Source organism: Trichosurus vulpecula, chromosome 3, assembly GCF_011100635.1.
Source record: "Trichosurus vulpecula isolate mTriVul1 chromosome 3, mTriVul1.pri, whole genome shotgun sequence".
Classification (NCBI taxonomy): domain Eukaryota; kingdom Metazoa; phylum Chordata; class Mammalia; order Diprotodontia; family Phalangeridae; genus Trichosurus; species Trichosurus vulpecula.
The window spans coordinates 206,885,881-206,906,744 of record NC_050575.1 but is presented as its reverse complement, the minus strand read 5'-3'; the positions used below and the strand labels follow the sequence as shown (position 1 = coordinate 206,906,744).

The following is a 20,864-nucleotide window of genomic DNA, read 5'->3' as shown; positions in this document are numbered from 1 at the left end:
TTTCCTTCAATTAATTAAAAGCATTATTCTCAGAATTGATCCATAGGCTTTAATAGATTGCCAAAGGGATCCATTACACACAAAAAAAAGTTAAGAACTCCTGTCCTAGGAGTAGTTATGTGGTGCAGTAGAGTCAGAAGGACCTGGGTTCAAAGCCAGCCTCGAATACTTACTACTTGTAAGACCCTGGGCAAGTCACTTAACCCTGATTGTCTAAAAAAAAAAAAAAGAACCTCTGTCCTGGAACAAACTAACCTGAGGCTATGAAGCAGAGGTACCTTAGAATTTTTGTCACAGAATAAAAGGTGGATCAAGACAGAGGTGATGGGGTATACCTGGGGTGTAGCCATCAGGGGAGGAGAATCGCACTTTGGGATCCCTTTGGGAGGTTTAGTTTAATTGAGAAACATGACACTAGACAAGATCAGAGGATGTATGTTAGGGAGTAATGGGAAATAACAATTGTTTAGATAAGATGGGAACAGATTATGGAGAGCTTAAAATCAAGGCAGAGGAATTCAGATTTCATACATCAAAAGACACATACTTTTCTCCGGATGGGCAGTCTCTCCTTCAAAATAGAACGTAGCCTCCTACACACACACACGCGCACGCGCGCGCGCACACACACATGCACATACACACATGCACACACATATGCACACACGCACATGCATGCACACACACACGCATGTGCACACGCACACATACACACACACACACCCCTTAGTTGATGACCATCCTGAGTTTTTATGGCCAAAAAGTCTGTCCCCAGTGGGCAACCCTCTGTGGACGAGTTTCTTCAGACTTAGCAAAGCTGATTCTCAGACAACAGAAGAAACACAATCCATTGCTGGGTCTGCCAAAATTTGTGTTTTGCTGGCATAGGCTCCAAGACCTCAAAGTCACCCTTGTACCATGAGGAGGCATCAGAAGAGGACTCCAGTGGAGGGGATATTCAATATGGTAGACAAAAAAAAGTCACAGAGTGGTTTTTTAGCCCAGGAGTGACGTGACACAAGCTGAGTTTAGGGAAGATTTGACTGGCGGCTGGGCTATATCCCCACTGGGACATCTGAGGACATTTCAGGGTATTCCAGCTCCAGCTAAAAGTATCCCAATCTCAAAAGGTTACTTTCCTTTTTTATATGCCTGCCATCTATTTTGAGGGTCCATTAGTCCAAAACATTCAGATATATCCCTATCGAGTAGCAATGCAACAACTGCAATGTGCTCACATGGAGATGGAGAAACTAGATTTAGAGAAACCAGTTAGGAGGCTCTCCTCTGGGATAAAATACAAATTGCTCCATTTGACATTTAAAGCCTTTCACAATCTGGCTCCAGTCTGTTTTTCCAAGCTGATTAAACATTAGTCCCCTTCACACCTTCTACAGGGTGTCCCTAAAGTCTGGACACATAGGCAAAAATGCATATTTTCAAGAAACGAAATGAATGAAACTTTCAACAACATTTTATTTAATTGGGATATTAACAAATAACATCTTCAATATGATTTCCATCATTTGTGATGCAAAGGTTGATGTGCTTTGCAAGATTCACGTGAACTTGATGCAATAACTCCACATTGCCCATGTGTCCAGACTTTATATTCCTACCCAATCGGTGTATTTGCTATTCCCAACATTCCATCTCCTGTCAATGTGTCCTTGGGCTGGCTGTCCTCTATTCCTGGAATGCTCTACCTTCTCTCTTGAACTCTTTAGAATCTCTGGTTGCCTGAAAAATTCAGCTCAATGCTCCTTTCTACATGAGACCTTTCCTAAACCCTGACCCCATGTGACTGCTCTTCACCACATTCCCAATCAATCAATAAACATTAAGTGCCTACTATGTGCCAAATACTGTACCAAGTGCTAGGGATACAAGAAGAGACAGTCCTTGGCCTCAAGAAGCTTACAATCTAATGGGGGGGGAAACAACATGCAAAGAAATATACACAAAGTAAATTATATAGGGGATAAATAGGAAATAATTAACAAAGGGGATTGGAATTAAGTGGGCTGGGGAAGGCTGCCCGTAGAAGGTGGGATTTTAGCTGGGGCTTAAAGGAAGTCACAGAGGTAAGCCAATATTTTCATCATATATATTTTGTCTTGGCTTAACTGTGTGCATTTTGCTCCCTGTCCCCCACCAGGAGAATGCAAGCTCCTTGGGTGCAGCAGCTGTTTTAATTTTGCCTTTATACTTCATAAAGTAGGAACTTTATTGAATTGAGCTGCAACAACGTGAGAATGATGGGAAGGGGATGTGAATACACTGGATGCAGTGAGGACAGGAAGGATGAATGAGACAGCCATTGCAGAGAAAAGATTAATAGCACCATATGAGGTCCTTACAAAGCTTTATAACAATGTCCTTTTAGAACTGTACCAACTAAAGCATCTTGAGTCGGATCCAAAATGGACCAATCTTTGTTGAATTTCCATCTAAAGCCAAGAATGTTTAGAGGAGATAATACAGAATCATTAACAGGGCTTCAGTAATCCTACAACCCATGATGAGAGGGAGTGGGGCTTCTTGGGTGGGGTTAGATGGGAAGTCAGACAATAGTATCCTTCCTACCTGCACATGAGGTCATCCTGAAACACCCCAAGCGGCATGGCCTCCAGCGTCAGCACGGTCCCTTGGACAGAGTGCTGGACTTAGTCAGGAAATCCGGATTCAAACCCTGTCTCTGACTTTCACTGGCTGGGTGACCCTGGGCAAGTCACTTAACTTTTCTGAGCCTCAGTTTCTTCATCTCTCAAATGGGGATAATGATAGCACCTAACTCCTAAAGTTATTTTGAGAATCAAATGAGATAGTGTCTATAAAGAGGAAATGTCATCCATTATTAATTATTCCATAGAAATGTCATCTGTTATTATTCCATCAGTGTGTAAGTATGGGGCACCTATTCTACCGGCCCAGATGATGATGATAATGATGATAGCTAACATTTATATAGCACTTACTATATGCCAGATACTTTACAATTATTCTCTCTGTCTTCCCCCGCTACCTGTCACCCCCAAAATCGTCATGCACCCAATGTAAGGAACCTCTCTGAATTTAGTTGGCCTAAGCCCAAGACCACCTGTCTACCATCCATCATAAGGAAAGAAGGGCAAGCCTTTGCAACTTGCCAGACCTACCTGAGTTTATGCTTTGCTTTCATTGTCTTTAAGCTTCTTAAGGCTCTATGCGCACCTCTATGCCACACTGAGACGTCTGAGGAGGACCTTAGGGAAAAGTGTTAACAAGCTATTTAAAAATAGTGGCTTTCCTCTCTGTCTGCCTTAACCCTACCTCCTTGCCACCAACTCATCCCATACATATGCGCGTCCCTCCCACAAACATCTTCAAGGATGTTCATTTTTTTTAAAGTTCTGTTTTTAATGGATACCTTTTGTTTTGAAATAACTTAAACTTCCCTACAAATAAATATTCACACACTCCCACCAAGTACATTAGGGATGTTCATTTGAAGAGTTGTTTGTCCGCAATCCAGCTCACTTTGACTTATCCAAATGAGAATGCAATATATTCACAGAATCACAGATTTTGAGAGCTGAAATATAAATATATTTGAGAGATCTTGGTGGCCCTCTAGTCCAAATGATAAGCCAAAGGAAGGCCTACTCTAACATACCTCAAAAGTGGTCTTTCAGTCATTCCTGCAGGAGAGTAATACTTTTAGGGGAGCAAGGAGAGGGGAGAAAAGGGGTCCTTTGGATAGCAAGGTCTTATGGCTTGCATCCTTTGTTTCCTGGATTGCATACCAAAGATTAAAGCCAAAAATCACCATTATTCTGAGAATCACTCAAGGCACAGTGGAGGGGTGCATGATGGATTTGAGCAGGTGACAACATCTTGCAAATCAGGAAATACAAAGTATTAGTAAAGTAAAAAAGGTCTTATAAAATGACTGAATTAAAAAATAAGCTGTACCCAAAGCAAGGGTGAGGGATGGATAGATGGATAGCCTCAATGCTCCTTGTTGACCTTGCCAAGAGAGTAAAAGGAAGTTTCCAGCATGTTGGGCAGGCCTCCCCTGGTGATCTAATGGGAGGACATGGACAACGGTCACATGAGACGGGCAGGCCCAGATGGGTTGTGATCTGCCCCTTTGAAGGGGGTGTCAGAATCAATGAGATCATAGGTCCACAGGACTATCAAGTTACAGCTTGTACGGCTCATATTTCTTAAAAGACTTTCATGTCCATTAACATCTTCTGAGTCTGTAAGCTTTGAAGGACTGGCACAATCTCCTTCTCCCACAAGCACTCCCACTTCCCATGACCACCCGAGCATGAATTCTTGTAAGATGCGGTGGTAACTGAAAACCCACAGGGGAGACTCTGGGCAGAGTCATAAAATCATAAATCAGAGCTGGAAGGGAATTTAAAGGTTACCAACCCACAAAATCACAGAATATGAGGGCTGAAACAGATCATAGCAGCCACCTAGTCCAACCCACATCTGAAGAAGGTTCTTCTACAATACACCTGACGAGTCCCATCCAGTCTCTATTTGAAGACCTTCAGTAAAAAGGAGGCTCCTGAAGCAGCCCATCCCACTTTTGAGTAGCCTGACTTGGTTTTTGTTGGTTTGGGGTTTTTTGGTAAGTTTTGCCTTACAACCCCTCTATCTACAGATGAAGGAATTGAGGCCCACGGAAATAAAGTGATTTGCCTAAAATCCATCAGCAAGCATGCATTAAGCACCTACAATATCCCAGGTACTATGCTAGGCATTGGGAATAAAAATATAAAAGTGAGACAATCCCTGCTCTCAAGTAGCTTAGGTTCTACTGCTGGGATACAACATGCTCCCAGGTAATTACATGTGGGGTATATACACACACATATATGTGTATATACACATGTGTATAAGTGTACATACATAGTTATGTCTCTGTTTTATGTCACGCATATACATTTTTGTTGTTTTTCAGTCATTTTCAATTATGTCCAACTCCATTTGGAGTTTTCTCGGCAAAGACACTGCAGTAGTTTGCCATTTCCTTCTCCAGCTCATTTTACAGATGAGGAAACTGAGGCAAACAGGGTTAAGTGACTTACCCAGAGTGACACAGCCCATAAGTATCTGAGGCTGGATTTGAACTTGAGGAGATGAGTCTTCCTGATTCCAAGCCCAGTGTTCTATCCACTGCACCACCTCACTGCCCTTATATATGTGCATATGTATGCATATATGTATATATATGCAAAAATGTATGGGGACATTAAAGATCAGAGGAACCAGGAAAGGTTTCTTGAAGGAGATGGTCCTTGAGCAGAGCCTTGAAGGGTGCTGCGGTCTCCATAAGGAGGAGGTGAGGAAGAAGAGGAAGGAGAGACTTCCAGGTATGGGGGACAGCCTGGGCAAAGCCATGGATATAGAATGTTCTCTCTGGGCAGCTGTATATAGGGCAGTTTATCTGGAGTATAGAGTGTGTGAAGGGGAAAAAATTGAAAATCAGTCTGAAAAGTTAGACTGGAGCCAGATCGTGAAGATAAATGCTAAACAGAGGAGTCTGTACTTAATCCTAAAGACCATGAAAGCTGCTGAAGCCTTGGGGGCTGCTGAGAGCTGTGTTTTGGGGATAGGAATATGTCTGCTGCACGGAAGATGAACAAAGTGTACAATGAGGAGTGCGCATGAGTGGCAGCAGGTATAACCTGGGGGGGGGGGGGTTAATGGAGTCTTAGGTCTAGAGCTGGAAGGGACTTTAGTGGCCCTCTAGTCCAGCACCTTCATTTTACAGATAAAGAAACTGAAGCCCAGAGAGGTAAAGTAACTTGTCCAAGATCACAAAAGGAGCAGAGTGGCCTTTCAGGGGGTCATGAATTCAGTGTTTCAAGACCTGCTGGACTAGGTAGTGACCTTTATCACCTAAGGAAGGGACCTCAAAAGTCCTCGAATCCAACACACTCCCTTCCCCTCATTTTGGAGATGAGGAAATTCAGGCCCTGAGAAGCCAAGGCCACCCAGATGTGAGAGGTAGAATGGGTATTAGGTTCTATGTCTTTTGATTACAAATCCTTCAAGCTGTAAGGTCCTTAGGAGCTAAAAAGATGTCCCTCTACTTACTCTGTTAAACCCCCCTTCAAATCACTGTGCATTGTAAACAAGTGCTATCTTTCCTTGCTCCCAAGCTTAAATCTGGGAGTGGGCTGTTCAGGCATTATTCTCCTTTCTACATTACTAATGCTCTTCCTGATATAAACGAGAAATTAAGGGTCTGTTACAGCCCATCATCCTTAGACCCTTAGATCCTTAGACATATAGCAGATGCTTGCTATATGTCCTTCCCCAAATGTTTCCTAGGTTTTTTGGGTTTTACTTGTGTCTTCATCCACTCTGTGGACAAGCGCAATAATACCGGGGCTCCGAGAGCTGAGCTAGCTAATGCATCCTGAAGCTCTTGGCTTGTGAAAAGCACTGGATGGATATTTAAGATTATGTTCCCACTAAGGAAGGACTGTGTGGAGAATTGGCCTCATGATCTATACCTAGGTAAACGGATGCTCTCTAGAGCCTCTGAATATGATGTGTGGGTGTGAGGAACAGGAAGGCAGGAAGAAGGAAGACTAGGAAGAGATGTCTTTAGGGAATCTATGAATTATGGAGCTTGGAAATGGGTAGTGAAGGGAAAAGGGGAGAGGAAGGGTTAAATACAACCACTTGTGAACATTCTTAGCCTGGGGAGGGCTAAGAGAAAGGTGGTGGGTATCCGCCACTCACATTTTACACTCGAAGGGCCCAAGTCTCAGGCAGGCCCAGAGTAGGGTCTTGTCTGTTTTCACTCCATAACTAACTTGGCTCCAGCTTGTGACAAATTGGCCAGGGAAGCTAAGAAGCAAGGAAGCAGAGTGCCTTCAGAAGAGGGTCAACTTTGGTCTCGTTTGATTTAAACCTTCCTAGAACATCAGGGAAGGGGTATAAACACTGAAGTGATGAAACTGGCTGAGAAGCCAGAACTGGGTGGAGCCCTCGTCACCAGGGAGGGCAGAGGAACAACACCAAGGAGGGGGAAAGAAATTAGAAACACGGACAGGAAATCACAGCCAGGGCCCCGCTTCAGCAAATAAGAGTAACAGGCCCTGAGGGGTAGAAGGAAAGAGTCCTTGTGGACCCGGAGAGCCCATATAAGGCTTCTGACTCAAAGAGGCAGAGGCTGGGTCTGGGTGTGAGGGGTGGGGGGAATGGACAGTCATCTGTGAGAGTGGGTCTGAGCAGATTCTGGAGCAAAGACCCCAGCACATTCAGGGCTGCCTCCACTGGGGCATTAGCCTCTGCAAGAAGAAGTTCAGGGGAGGACTGAGAAGGCTAACTATGGACCACTGGGCTACTGAGCCTGCTACACCAAGAAGAGGTAGGTAGATAGTCATGGGAAGATGCGGGGGAGGGAGGGGAGAGGTGTGTGAGGACAGAGGGCTGAAAGGGCTAATTTATCTGGATGAGTTTAAAAAGATCAGCCTTAGTCCATCCATTCACCCCATTTATTTCCCTCCCTCTTCCCCTACCATGCATAGAAAGTCAAGGCAACAAGCATTTAAGTGTCTGCTATGTGCCAGGCACCGTGGTAAATGCTAGGGATACAAAGAAAGGTCCCAAAAAAGGGAAGGGGGGACCTATCCCTGCTCTGAAGGAGCTCACTGTCTAATGGGAGAGACAACATGCAGAAAGCTACGTATAAATAAGATACGTACAGGATAAATTAGAGGGAGTCTTTGAAGGAAGGAACGGGAGAACTGGGAAAAGCTTCTTACAGAACAGAGAAACATGGCGTATCCATGAGGAAAATCTGAAGATGGGCTGATTTGGAATCAGTGCCATGAAAAGCTTCCTAACCATTGGACCACAGGGCCTCCGAGCTCCCTTCCAGCTCTGAGATGCTGCAATTTTATGATTATGTGAAGACTCAAGTGCTGGTGGCGTTGGTCTCTGGATACTGTATAACAGACACACACAAATACACACATCCACATAAACACACACATAAACCATACATACACACACACATAAATACACACATATGCACACACATAAACATACACATACACACGCATACGCACATAAACACACACACACATAAATACACACATACGCACACACATAAACACACACACGCACACACGCACACACTCTTCCTTATTAGCCATCATTTTCTGACCTTTCTAGTGTAAAGGCCATCCTCCTTGACAGAGAAAATGCAATCAAAGTAAGAGTTTAGCAGCTTAGCCTTCTTTCCACCATCTCCTCGTTCCCCCTTAGAAACCAGTCCCTTTTGGATCCAGTGGCTTACAAGCTCCTTCAGTTCAGGGCTGCCACTACTTCTGTATGTCTTCCAAGTAGCTATCAGAGAGCCTGGAACATATTAAGCACTGCACTTGGAGCCAGGAAGAACTGAGTTCAAATCTGACCTCAGACACTTGCTAGCTGTATGACCCTGGGCAAGTTACTTAACCCTGTTTGCCTCAGTTTCCTCTTCTATAAAATGAGCTGGAGAAGGAAATGGCAAACTGCTCCAGTATCTTTGCCAAGAAAACCCCAAATGGGGTCACCAAAGAGTCAGACAGGACCGAAAAGACTGAACAACAACAATGGGAGAGGGAGAGTTCAATTTTTCTAGCCTTTTGTTTGCACACTCAGTTCAGCTCAGAAGACAATTAAGAGATTTCCTTGTTTTGTCACCACCAGCAACAGGGGACACTCACGCATGCTCTGAGGAGGACCTTTCCAGAAGCTGACTAGCTACCCCTCCATATGGATGTTGTCCCAAGTTCTAAAGCCATCACTGGCCGGTCTTTCCAATTTACATTTGCACAATCTTTGCAGAGAAGAGGTATGATAAAGTAGATTAAGTGCCAGCTTGAGAGGAGAGGGAGACCTTTGTTCTCATCAGGTCTCAGATGAGGTGCGCAAAACCTGGGCAACCTGGGCATTTCACCTCAATATCTCCGTCTGTAAAATAGAGGGTACAAGGTAGCTTGAGGCAACTTAGGGAATGCAGTGGATTAAGTGCTGGGCCTGGCGCCATAAAGATCCGAGTTCAAAATCAGCCTGAGACACTTAGTCGCTGTGTGACCCTCAGCAAGTCACTTAACCTCTATTTGCCTTGAACTTCTCCATCTGTAAAATGGGGCCAACAATAGCACCTACCTCCCAGGGTTGTTGTGAGGATTAAATGAGATTATATTTGTAAAGTGCTTAGTATACAATAGGTGCTACATAAATGCTAGCTCTTATTATCATTACTATAGATTTTACTCTTCCTTTCCCCCAACACACACGTTACCCCAACTTACATATGACAACCACAGAGGACACTACGATGCTAATTAAACTGCATTCCCAGAAGCAGAGTGTCCAGGAAGGTGGTGGTCCTTCTGTGCTTTGCCCTAGTTTGGACACATCCCGAGAAAGAATCATGTCCAGTCCTGGGAGCCATATTTTAGAAAGGCCATTGCCAAGCTGACCCTGGTTCTAGACTGTTCTGTTACCCCTCGGGGCTCAGATTGGGCATTACTATTGCTTCTCTGAAGCTTTGGCATCTAGTTCAGGTATCCCAGCGGGGGCTAGGTATAGAATAGACGCCCAGAAGCAGGCCAGCTCCTCCTTCTCCACCAGAAGCTGGTTTCTGCCCTGCTTCCTGTCCTGTTTAGGAGAAGGGCAAGGAAGGGCATTGACTCCAGCTAAGCCAAAGAAACCTTTCTTCTTCCTGGCTTCTACCTCCTGTTTGATGGGAGGCAAGAGCAAGAACACCTCCACAGCTTACATTCTGATAGCCTTTATAGTTAAAATCACTTTATATACAATTTCCCCCCTACTAACTCCCCTTTTGGGGCACGTGTCTGTCAGCCCTTATCAGATGGCAAGCTCCTTGAGGCCAGAGACCAGTATTATTTTCCAATTTTGTATCCCCAACATTTTGTACAGTGCCTTGCACACAGTAAGCATTTAATAAACGTTTGAAGGATTTAAGCAAATTGAAAAAGTCCTTCAGGATAAACCTGGGCTAAGAATCAGAAGACCTAAAGTCTAGTTTGACCTTGAATATAGGATTACTATAGGATCATAGCCAGCCTCTTTCCCATTTCTCCCTTCAATCCCCTCTTTGGAGAAACCACTTTCTCTTTGTAGCTCTTCATTTTCCTCACCTGCGTAATAAGAACCCTGCCCTTCACTCACAGGACCCTAGGATGGATTTAACAATCTCTAAGTTCCCTCCCAATTCTGATATTCTATGTCCTCATAAGGCAGCACTGTGGGCATTATTAACTCTATTTTACAGATAAGGAAACTGAGGAAAGAGAGGTGCCATGTATCCCCTAAAATCATATAGGCAGTAAGTGGCAGAAGGTGGAACTAGAACCCAGGTTTAGAACATTAGCTTTGTACTTGTGGTAAAACAGATGTTTGCATCTCTTCAAAAGCATTTCCTTGCTTGGAAATGGCCCCTATAAGTTCAGTTTGCATAAAAATCCCATCCCCTGTAACTCAAGTCCTCAAGCACTTAGCTCTTGCTTAGATCGACCGCTGTTCTGTTCAGAGAAAAGTGAGCATCCTTAGGCACCAGGGTCAAGGGTTGGAGGAAGCAGTTGGAGGGGAGGTTATGGGGTCCTGACAGGCACCAACTCCTTCTCAGTGAGGTCCACTGGAGGCGACGGAGAAGCCTTATGTGTAGCAGAAGAGGAACCTGTTGGAGAAGAGGAGGAAATGGCAGCATTCCCATGCACCCAGAATGGTAAGGGGCCTCCCCAGTATGGCGGGCAGGGCAGCCACATGGCTAGGCCCTCACACTCTCACAAGAGCAAGGCGACAGGAGGACAGTGTGGCTGAGTTGCTAGCTGAGGCTGAGGTTATGTGCTGGCCACTCTCACTTCCCACTGAAGTGATGAATGGAGAACCGATTGCCCCAGCCACACAGGATCAATAAAGCAGTTTGGAAATAGACCAAAGTTTGCAATTTGCCTACTTCCTCTCTTTCAGTGCCCCCTCTTTTATCCCTTTCAATGCCCCTTTCCTTTCCTCTTTCCTCCGTTTCAATGCCCCTCTCCTTCCTCTGCCAGAGCCTCATGCTACCCAATGGGCATTAAGAACCATGCACATACCTCACTTACGGGACCCTAGTTTGGATATTTCTGATTCACCTCACCCCCATCAAAATGACAGGCCCTTCAGTGAACAGCCATTTAATCTGGTAAAGAAATTACCATTGGGTAATATTTCTATTTTAACATGTATGGATGGGGTCTGTTATTTGGAGGCTGAGATGACCCAGAAACAGATTTTGAGGTTGTGCCTAAATACCCAGGAGCCTGAGACAAAGTTATATCGCTGTATTCTACTTGGCCTACGTTAGGCACTCTCCCCGGGCCACCACCACCACTGAGGCTGATCATAACCAGCCTCTCTCCCATTTCTCCCTTCAGTCTCCCCAGTCTCTGGCAAAGTTCCAAGCTCCACTTGGTCCCTCAGCTATCTTAGAGAGAGGTGAGGCTAGAGAAGGCTGCCGGAGGTTTGGGCTGGCCAAGGAAGATCTGACTTTTGCGACTGCAGCAGCAGGATTCAATTAAAAGCAATTAGCCAAGGCTTTAGTGAGTGGGTCCTGCCTCTGTTGGGCAGCAGTCTCCTTGGAATCTCAAGTTAGTCTAGACCAGAAACATCAAACATCCTGAGCACAGCCTGAACCAGATCAAAGCATAATTGGGAATATTTAACAAAATGAATAAAATACAATAAAATATAGATAACGCAGTTGAAATCAATATGAGGCCCATGGAGATCCTGATATACAGATTACTGGCTGTGCTTCTATTTGAGTATGACACCACTCTTTAGACATAGTATAGAGGGTTTCCCTTCAAATATACTGCACATGCTCAAAGACGACAGATGGAAATACCCACAGAAAGGGAGACAGACACAAAAACAGAGGAGGTGCTTTGATAAGGTTAACCCCACTCATTCCAAATGCCTCTAGAACCAGGAAAAAACAGATGAGAAGCCTGGAAAAGAGAGCAGAAGATTGCTCTCCTCTCGTCCCTGGTACAAGCAACCACCAACTGAGGGAGGTCATGACTGAGTTCACAGAGGGAGACCTCTATCCCCAGTGTCAGACCTAGAGTCTAAGTAAGTCCTACCCTTCTTCCCACACAGGCCCGGCAGGGCCCACCTGTAGCCGCTGTCAGAAGAACCTGTCCCTGCACACATCCGTGAGAATTCTGTACCTCTTCTTGGCCCTCCTGCTAGTGGCTGTGGCAGTGCTGGCTTCACTAGGTGAGTGGAGACCGCCCTCCCCCCAAGAGGCACATCCCACCTCCCCCAGCATGAATGACTCTCCTCATGCCAAAACTACTGAGGAAGGAGTGATCAGAGGACCCTAATAACTTCCTACTATGTACACTTCACCCCTATAAGCTTCTCAGGGTCTTCTGGCCCATGTTCCCAATCCCTGCCACTTTCTAGCCTGGAGAATCTCAGTGTCCTTTTGGACATAGATTAGAGGTTCTCAATCTTTTTTGTATCGTGGACCCATTTGGCAGCCTGGGGAAGCCTATGGGTCCCTTCTCAGAAGAATGTCTTTAAAAGCATAAAATAAAATACATCAGATTACACAGGAAACCAACTATATTGAAATAAAGATGTATTCTTTTCCCCATCCAAGTTCATGGACCCTCTAAAATCTACCCACACATCCAGGGGTCATCATGTCACATGACATAGAGCAAAGAACTCTGGAGACTTGAGTTCTCATCCCATCCTTGCCAAGAACTAATCTGGGCAAGTAACTTTGGAACCTCACTCTGGGGTCAAATGGGGGTGTTAGACTGGTCCCTTATGACCTAACTCTCTAGTAGCTGACTAGGGGGAGCTGACTAGTCTAGAGACAGATTCAGGCAATCCAAGCCCTTCTGACAGAGCGTACCACGGGGGCTGGAGTCTCTCAGAGGACTAAGACAAGGAAACAGCCTGGGCCTGGAATCAATCCACTACTTAACATGTAAGCATAGGTCCAGAGGCTCCCTTCCTAACCACAGAGGTCACAGAAGGTAGCAAGCAGAAGGAAACGTTTTCAGCTAATTCTCCCAGTGCTTTGGCTGTGCTACATTGTTTGACAGCCTGGGGACAGGGTTGGTGCAGCTAGGTAACACAGTGCATAGGGGGAGGGCCCTCAAGTCCTGGAATCAGGAGAATCTGAGTTTAAATCTGGCCTCCCATACTCACTAACTGTGTGACCCTGGGCAAGTCACTTAACCCCAATTGCCTCAAAAAAAAATAATAGCCAGTGGGTATGCTGGTAAATATTTAACAACTGCACTTTTAAATATATTCAACATGATAATGTTGTTTTTTCTCCACCACTTTATTAGTCTAAATATCAACAAATCATGCCCTGATTTGTAGTAGTCACACTGAAAACATCTGGTTCAAGCAGGCTTGGTCCTCCCCTGAAATAGCAGACATTGAAGTTTTCAAAGCTCTTTACATAGATACGGCCTGTGCTTAGTGTTGGGAGAGAGAGAGGCTTTCATAGGCCTCTGATCCCTACTTGCTACATGACCCTGGTCAAGTTACTTAACCTCTTAGGGCCCCAGACAACTCTGAATCTTCCTGTTGCTGGGAAGATGCTAACTAGAGCAGAAATTTCCTCCTATGCTTGAGATCTTCCTACCCCAATGAAAGTACAGATCAATTTCCTATCCTACCCCTTTTCATTTTCACACTGTATTTGATTTTCACATTAATCACAACCTGAGCCAGACTAAATTATAATTGAGAAATGTTTAACAAATTTTTTTAAAAATCAATACAGCATAGATAATGTCAATATGTGGTTTTCTAAGTCAACACGGGGCCTGCAGGCATCCATTTCTATTTGAGTTGGACACCACTGGACTAAAACAACATCCAAAGTCCTTTCTAGGTCTAGATCTGTTATCTTAAGTTGCCTTTAAAAAAAAATTCACTGGTGAAAGTCAACCCCAGATCACCACTGAAACTCAAATAGAGTCAGTCCTCTTCCCTCCCAGATTCTACTTCCTTTCCCAGGGATTCTGGCTTTGAGTGGCGACAGTCAGCCCCAGTCCAGGCTGCTGCTCAGGAGACAGGTATTTGTTAATGGTCCACTGGGCTCATAGACAATTCTGTTACACATCACAGGGAATTCCAGATTATTTTAATGTATCCCTGGGCAACAAGGGGGTCCCTTTCCATCATTTCCTGATCATAAAGTTATAGGATGGATTTAGAGATGAAAAGGAGTCAGCAAGACAGAATTTAGAGTCACGGGAGTCAGACCCCACTCTCCCACTTATCATAGGATCTAAAGGACCTTAGAGACCACTGAGTCCAGTCTCCTCATTTTACAGATGAAGAACTGAGCCCCAGAGAGGTTAAATAAGTGTCCGATGCGGGATTTGAACCAAGTTGCCCCTGACCCCAGGACCAATGCCCTATCTACCATACCACTCACTACCTTTGTCATTCAAAACAAGTCACTCCAATTCCCTGAGAGATCTCAACTCCCTCAACTGTAAGAGTACAAATCTGTATTGGATGACTGCTAAATGTCCCTTCGTAATCGCCAGCTCTGATTCTGTGTTACAGTCACTTACTCATTAGCATCCAGTTAACCGTGTGCCCCGTCAAGCAACAGACATTTCTGAAGCACTCCACCGTATCATTTCAGAGCCAGCAGGGCCGTCAGAGGGCTCCTAATTCAGTTTCCTCCCGTTACATGTTCCCCTAAATTATTCTGTTTTATTTATTCAAATTCCCCTAAGCCCTCACCTCTCATGTTCTCACGTGTGTTTCTTCCACAGTGTTTAAGAAGGTCGATTCTCTCTCAGAAGACATCACCATCACCCAGTCAAACTATGAGAAGAAGATAGTCTCTGTGCAGGAAAACCTCCAGGAGCTAGGTGAGTGTATCTATAGCCCTCCTCATGGCTACTCTCTGATCCAGGACAGAACCAGGGTTGCGCTCCCAAGTCACATAGCTCCTGGGAGACTAGACAGTTTCACATCAGCCATTCTGGGCAAAATACTAATAGCTGATATTACAAAGGGCTCTGAGGCCTACAAAGTTCTTTGTTCAGTTGGGTCGGACTCTTCCACACACCATAAGCCATTGCGCGTCGATTCTGTCCATGGGGTTTTCTCAGCAAAGATACTGGAGTGGTTTGCCATTTCCCTGACTAGTGAATTGAAACAAAGAGGTTAAATGACTTGCTCGGGGTCACACAGCTAGTAAGTATGTAGGCTGGATTTGAACTCAGGTCTTCTGACTCCGGACCCAGCACTATTCACTGAGCCATCTAGCTGCCTCCTAGACATACAGAAATTAAATGACTTGCCCAGGGTCGCAAAACTAGCAAGTGACTGAAGTCAAATTTGAACTCAGGTCTTCCTGACTCCAAGCCCAAAGGTCTATCCACTGAACCATCTAGCTGCCTCAGCAAAGTGTTTTGCATACATATGATGTTTCACTGAAGCCATACATACAACATCCCTGTGAGGTAGCTGCTGTATGGACCAGCCCTGTTACAGTTTATAATCTAAGAGTTGCCTGGAACATTGAGAAGTAATATTGTCAGTATGTGTCCGTGGTGAGACTCAAGCCCAGATTCTCCAGTCTTAATGCTGTGATGCGTTGTTGTCATTGTACCTGGAGAGGACCTAAGGTCGCCCAGCAGACAGTGCAAAGAGGAGAGGGCTGGATCTGAAATTAAAGAGACTGGGTTTGGATCTCAGCTCCACTACTTATTATCAGGTTGACCTTGAGTAAGTCACTTCAGCTCCCTGGGCCCATCTGAGAAATGGGATGTTTAGATGAGATGACCTCTAAATTTTCTTCCAGTTCTAAATCCTTTTTCCTAGGTGTCTGAAAAGGGATTCAGATTATCCTGACTCCAACAACAGCACTCTATTCACTACACCACACTGCCTTTGAAATAAGATTAGGAAAAAACAGGTAACTAATGCTGCAAGACACTGAAACCTCCTAAGTCCCTTTCAGCTCTAGGGTTTCCTTACTCTCTGATTGTTGCTGCCTTTCAGAGAGGGAGGCAGCCACCTGGGAACAAATACATCCCTGAAATGGAGTCAGGTGAGACCAGGGTGGGGAGGGAGAGGGAAGGGTGACTCCTAACATGCCCATCATGTTCCATGGGCAGGAGATGGAGCTCAGGAGCATGTGTAAATGTATACCTTATTCAGACCATCATTCTTTCTGGCAGAAAAAACAGGTGTGTTAGGAGTTGAGCAGGGTTCCTCTGCATTGTAGGTTAGCATCATCCTGTCCATTCTAACCTTGCTTCCTCTATTCCTGCCTTGGTCCTCACCTCCTCCCCACCAGAAACTTTGGCTCTGCCCAGGGGTTTGCTTAGAAATGATTTACATGTCCCAGGCTCTCCAAATTGGGGGATGGGGAAGCATGCATACACACTTCTAAGTTTAATCTTCATTGTTAACATGCTCTCAGGAGTCTAGACAATCAACCAAACAATAAATCAAGGTCTGGTTTATAGTGATTTCCTACTTCTGAGGTATAAATGCCCACCCTGAAAATTTAAGAGTTGGCAAAGCTGGCTCCAGCATACTGCAGACTCTACCCCTGGAAGCACCCTGGGCTCTCATAGATTGGGCTTTCACCTTATCTTTCCCAGTCCCAGGGCTTTACCTCACTTCTGGACACCTCCAGACCTAGCTACTGTGTGTGTGATGCCTGTCCTCCTCCCCGCCCACCCATACACACTTCCTTGTATCCCTCTTCTTCCATTAGAATGGCCATTCTAACTGTTCCGATTGCTTGTGTTTGTATCATCTACTACCTCCCCAGCCGTCGACAGTCATCCTGACTTGTCTCGCCACTGAACTTAGATGACTGGAAGGGACAGGCTGAAGACTTTGTGCAACTCTGCCTCACTTAAATCCAATCCATGTGCAAGTCAAGATATTACGCGGTAATGTCACTGGTCCTATTTGAAAACTAAGCATGAACAACATCATCCCCACTCTTTTTTCCCTCAGGAGGTTACCAAAAAAAACCCTGTTTTGATAATCTTAGTCATCTTCCTTAGTCTTAGAATGTTTGAGCTTCAGCACCCCAGACACTGCTCTTACAAAACTTGCATTGATTTTGTATTCTATTACCTGCCCTTGCTTCCATCTCAACACAACCTTTAAAAGGACTAACTTGGTTGATCTTGGTTGACCTGTCAAACTCCATTGATCTCTTTAACGGTTTCTCCTTTTCCTCTGAAGTATTTCTCTCCGTGTGAGGATTTCATTTTTGAGAGCTTCCTGTCCTTTCTGGACTGACATTCCCCCATGGAATTTTAGTTCATAGAATCCTTCCTACTCATCACTTCCTTGAACCCTTTGAAATCTGCTCTCCCGAGATCTAAGAATATCTATTTTTCACAACTCCCTTCTCTATCATTCTAAGACAAAGCAGTTACTTCCCCCCAGGGTTGCTGTCATTTCTCCTCCACATCAAGCTCCTCCTTATCAGTGAGAATCAGATTCAGAATAGAATTTCCTCTTGCGGTTCCTCTACCTTTTGAAAGACGGAATTATCCCTCAAACAAGACAAGGAGTAATTAATTGGCTGCTCTGCTTTTGACAGATATTTCCAGTAGATGTCTGGAAAATTGAAGTCCCCCTCAAAACCGCCATATCACGCCTTTGTGCCATGTTTTTGATCTGTTTCCCAGACTATGAATCTATTTTTCTTTTCTGTATAAGTGGTCTATGAGTCATATTCTGATGGAATATTGTTTCTGTGTCTGTCTCTGGTGATTTTCTGCTGTCTTCATCGTGCCTCTTCTCTCTGGTTCCTAGATTTCCTCACAAAAGTACATCTTTCTGATGTACAGTTATCCCTTCCACATTATGACTTTCCCCATCATAGTTTCGCTATATTGCAGGTCAGCATAAGAAATTAAATGGGAATTTTGGGGGAGCTTTGTGGAAGCTGCAGATAACACATGAAGGCCAGCAGATGACACAGAAGAAGTTTAGAAACTCAGAAATGGAGAAAATATATAGAGAGTATTGCATGATATCAACATATTTTATCTTTTAATACCGTAATAATTCAGACTTTCCTCTCTGGCATGAAGGGAGGGCCAAAAAAATGTATAGATTTTCCAGACTGAGAGGGTACTGCACTTCTAACCTCCACAATATGGAAGGAATAACTGTACAATGTCACTGCTTACATCTCACCCTTTACCTATTTGGTTCCATTTCTATAAAGCAAGGGTTTTTAAGTTAAGATGCACAGACCTTCAAGGGATCTGTGAATTTAGATGGGAGAAAAGAATTACATCTTTACTTTCCTAACCTCTTTCTGAAATTTAGCGTTTTCTTTAATTATGAACATTAGAAACAAACCTTATTCTGAGAAGGGGTCCATGGGGCTTTACCAGGATGCCATGTGGGCCCATCCCTGCTATAAAGTATACTCTTCCAGAGCCATTTTCCAGTCCTGGTTCTCATTACACCGTGTCTCCAGAAGACCTGTGAAGTCATTTAATTTTTCTGTGTCTAAGGTTCTCCACCTATCAAATGAGGTTAATAATGAATGCCTCCAGGAGCTAGTAAGAAAATCAGAGGAACCAATAACAAAAATGAAAACACTCTAAAAATTTTTGAATATTATACACATATAAGGTTTTATACTTGCTTCTTCACCGAAGTCTTATTCCTAGTCCCATTGTGGTGAGGAGGTGACCCTAGATTCTCAAAGGCTACTGAGTCTCTATTCAATCAGCAAATCAATCAACAATCCTTTATTAAATACCTACTGTATGCCACCATTGTGCTAGGCTAAGGGGATACAAGTACCAGAGTGAGACACTCCTTGCATCCAAGGAGCTAATGTTCTACCAGACTCTAGTAAAAGAGGGATATAATATGTTCGCAGATAATCTGTCAACCAACTAATAAGCAAGGCAGCTAGGTGGCACAGTGGATAGAGTGCCAGGCCTGGAGTCAGGAAGACTCATCTTTGTGAGTTCAAATCTGACCTCAGATACTTATTAGCTATGTGACTGTAGGTAAGTCACTTAACCCTCTTTGCCTCAGCTTCTTCATCTGCAAAATGAACTGGAGAAGGAAATGGCACGCTACTCCAGTATCTTTGCCAAGAAAACCCAAAATGGGGTCACAAATAGCTGGACATGACTGAAATGACTAAACAATAACAACTAATAAGCATTTATTGAGCATGTACTGTGTGCCAGGCACTGTGCTAGGTTCTAGGCATATGTAGACAAAAGGAAATAGTTCTTGCCTTCAGGGATCTTGCATAAAGGTAGAGGTTTTTAACCAAAGGTCTGGGATCTTGTTTTTTAAAGTATTTGAACTGTATTTCAACATATTGGCTTCCTTTGTAATCCAATACATCTTATTTTATGCATTAAAAAGTATTATTCTGAGAAGGGGCCCATAAGCTTCACAAGACAGTCACAGAAGTCCAAGACCCAAAAAAAGGTTAAGAACTTCTACACTAGAGGGATACAACATGCACAAAGATACGTAAATATAAAATAGATGTTCACAGTAATGGAGATAGGGCGGGGAGTCAGACAACTGAAGGGAAATCTGAAAAGCTTTCAAATAAGGTAAGGATCAACCTAGCTATTTCTCATCACCAGAAGGTTGGCCACAAGATTATTTTTCTTTTCTTTTCTTTTCTTTTTTTGGAGGGGAGGATTATAGCAACCATCTAGGAAGCTATAAAGGAATGTTAATTTATGTTAAAAGAGAGAGTAATAACTTGGAAGAATCTGAAATCTTTTGAAGTATTACATACTATTTAGATAGGTAAGTAGGTAGGTAGGTAGGTAGATACAGATAGACAGACATAGACATAGATTATAGACAGATGTAAACAGAGATAGATAGATAGATAGATAGATAGACAGATAGAGATAGATAGAACACTTATTAGGGACTTACTATAGGTCAGATATTATGCTAAGCACTGGGAACGCAAATACAAGCAAACAAAACAATCTCTGCTTTTAAGGAGATAATTCTAACTTCTAATGGAGGAAAACTAGTAAGAAAAAAGTACTCAACAGCTTAAGAGAGACACACAAGGGCATGGTCTGGAGATGGCCCAGATGGGTCTGGCAGGGGTGCTGCCCTTTGACAGAACCAATTTATTCTGTGAAGGTTGGGTTCAGTCAAAGGGCCAAACTTGAGGACCTAGAAGGCCACAGGTGGCCTTGAAACCACAGGTTCCCCACTTCTGGCTCTGAGCCAAAGATAAAACAAAATCCCACCTATAGCTGGGCCCAGGGTTCTAGGGTCATTTATCATCACCATTATCATAGCTTTATATTTCAGAAAATCTATAGTGACAAAATCCTGTGGGCCTGTGGTGGAATGGGTAATAGAGGATCAGTTTTTCCAGACCTTGATTTATGAAAAACACTCCAGGTAAATGAGAAGCTTTCCTAAGTGAAATTTTGTAGGGGCAGCTAGGTGGTACAGTGAGTAGAGCACTGGCTCTGGAGTCAGAAGGATCTGAGTTCAAATCCAGCCTCAGACACATGACATACTTAATAGTTGTGTGACCTTGGGCAAGTCACTTGACCCTAATTGCCCTGCCTTTCCCCCTCCAAAAAATAAATTTTGGAGAAGGAATCATAAAAAGAGTTCAATGTATCTCCTACTTATTTACCTTTGAATTTCTCTGAGTTAATGCCTAGTATGGTTCACTGCATATATTGGTACCTAAATTATGAATGAATTTATGATGCCTGATGGGGCAGCAGCCAGTTAATGCTTTCGCGCCAATCAGTAGTGAGATTAGACCCTTAATTTGCCTC

General features: G+C 43.9%; 1 protein-coding gene across 1 annotated transcript in view; it reads left to right on the top strand.

Annotated features, from left to right (window-relative positions):
• SCARA3 (scavenger receptor class A member 3) overlaps positions 1-20,864 on the top strand; it is a 56,492-nt gene that overhangs the window by 15,682 nt on the left and 19,946 nt on the right. Inside the window, exons 2-4 of the mRNA XM_036752984.1 lie at positions 10,661-10,759; positions 12,175-12,294; positions 14,841-14,939. Of these exons, the coding sequence (XP_036608879.1) occupies positions 10,661-10,759; positions 12,175-12,294; positions 14,841-14,939 (318 nt within the window). The remainder of the gene's footprint in view (positions 1-10,660; positions 10,760-12,174; positions 12,295-14,840; positions 14,940-20,864) is intronic.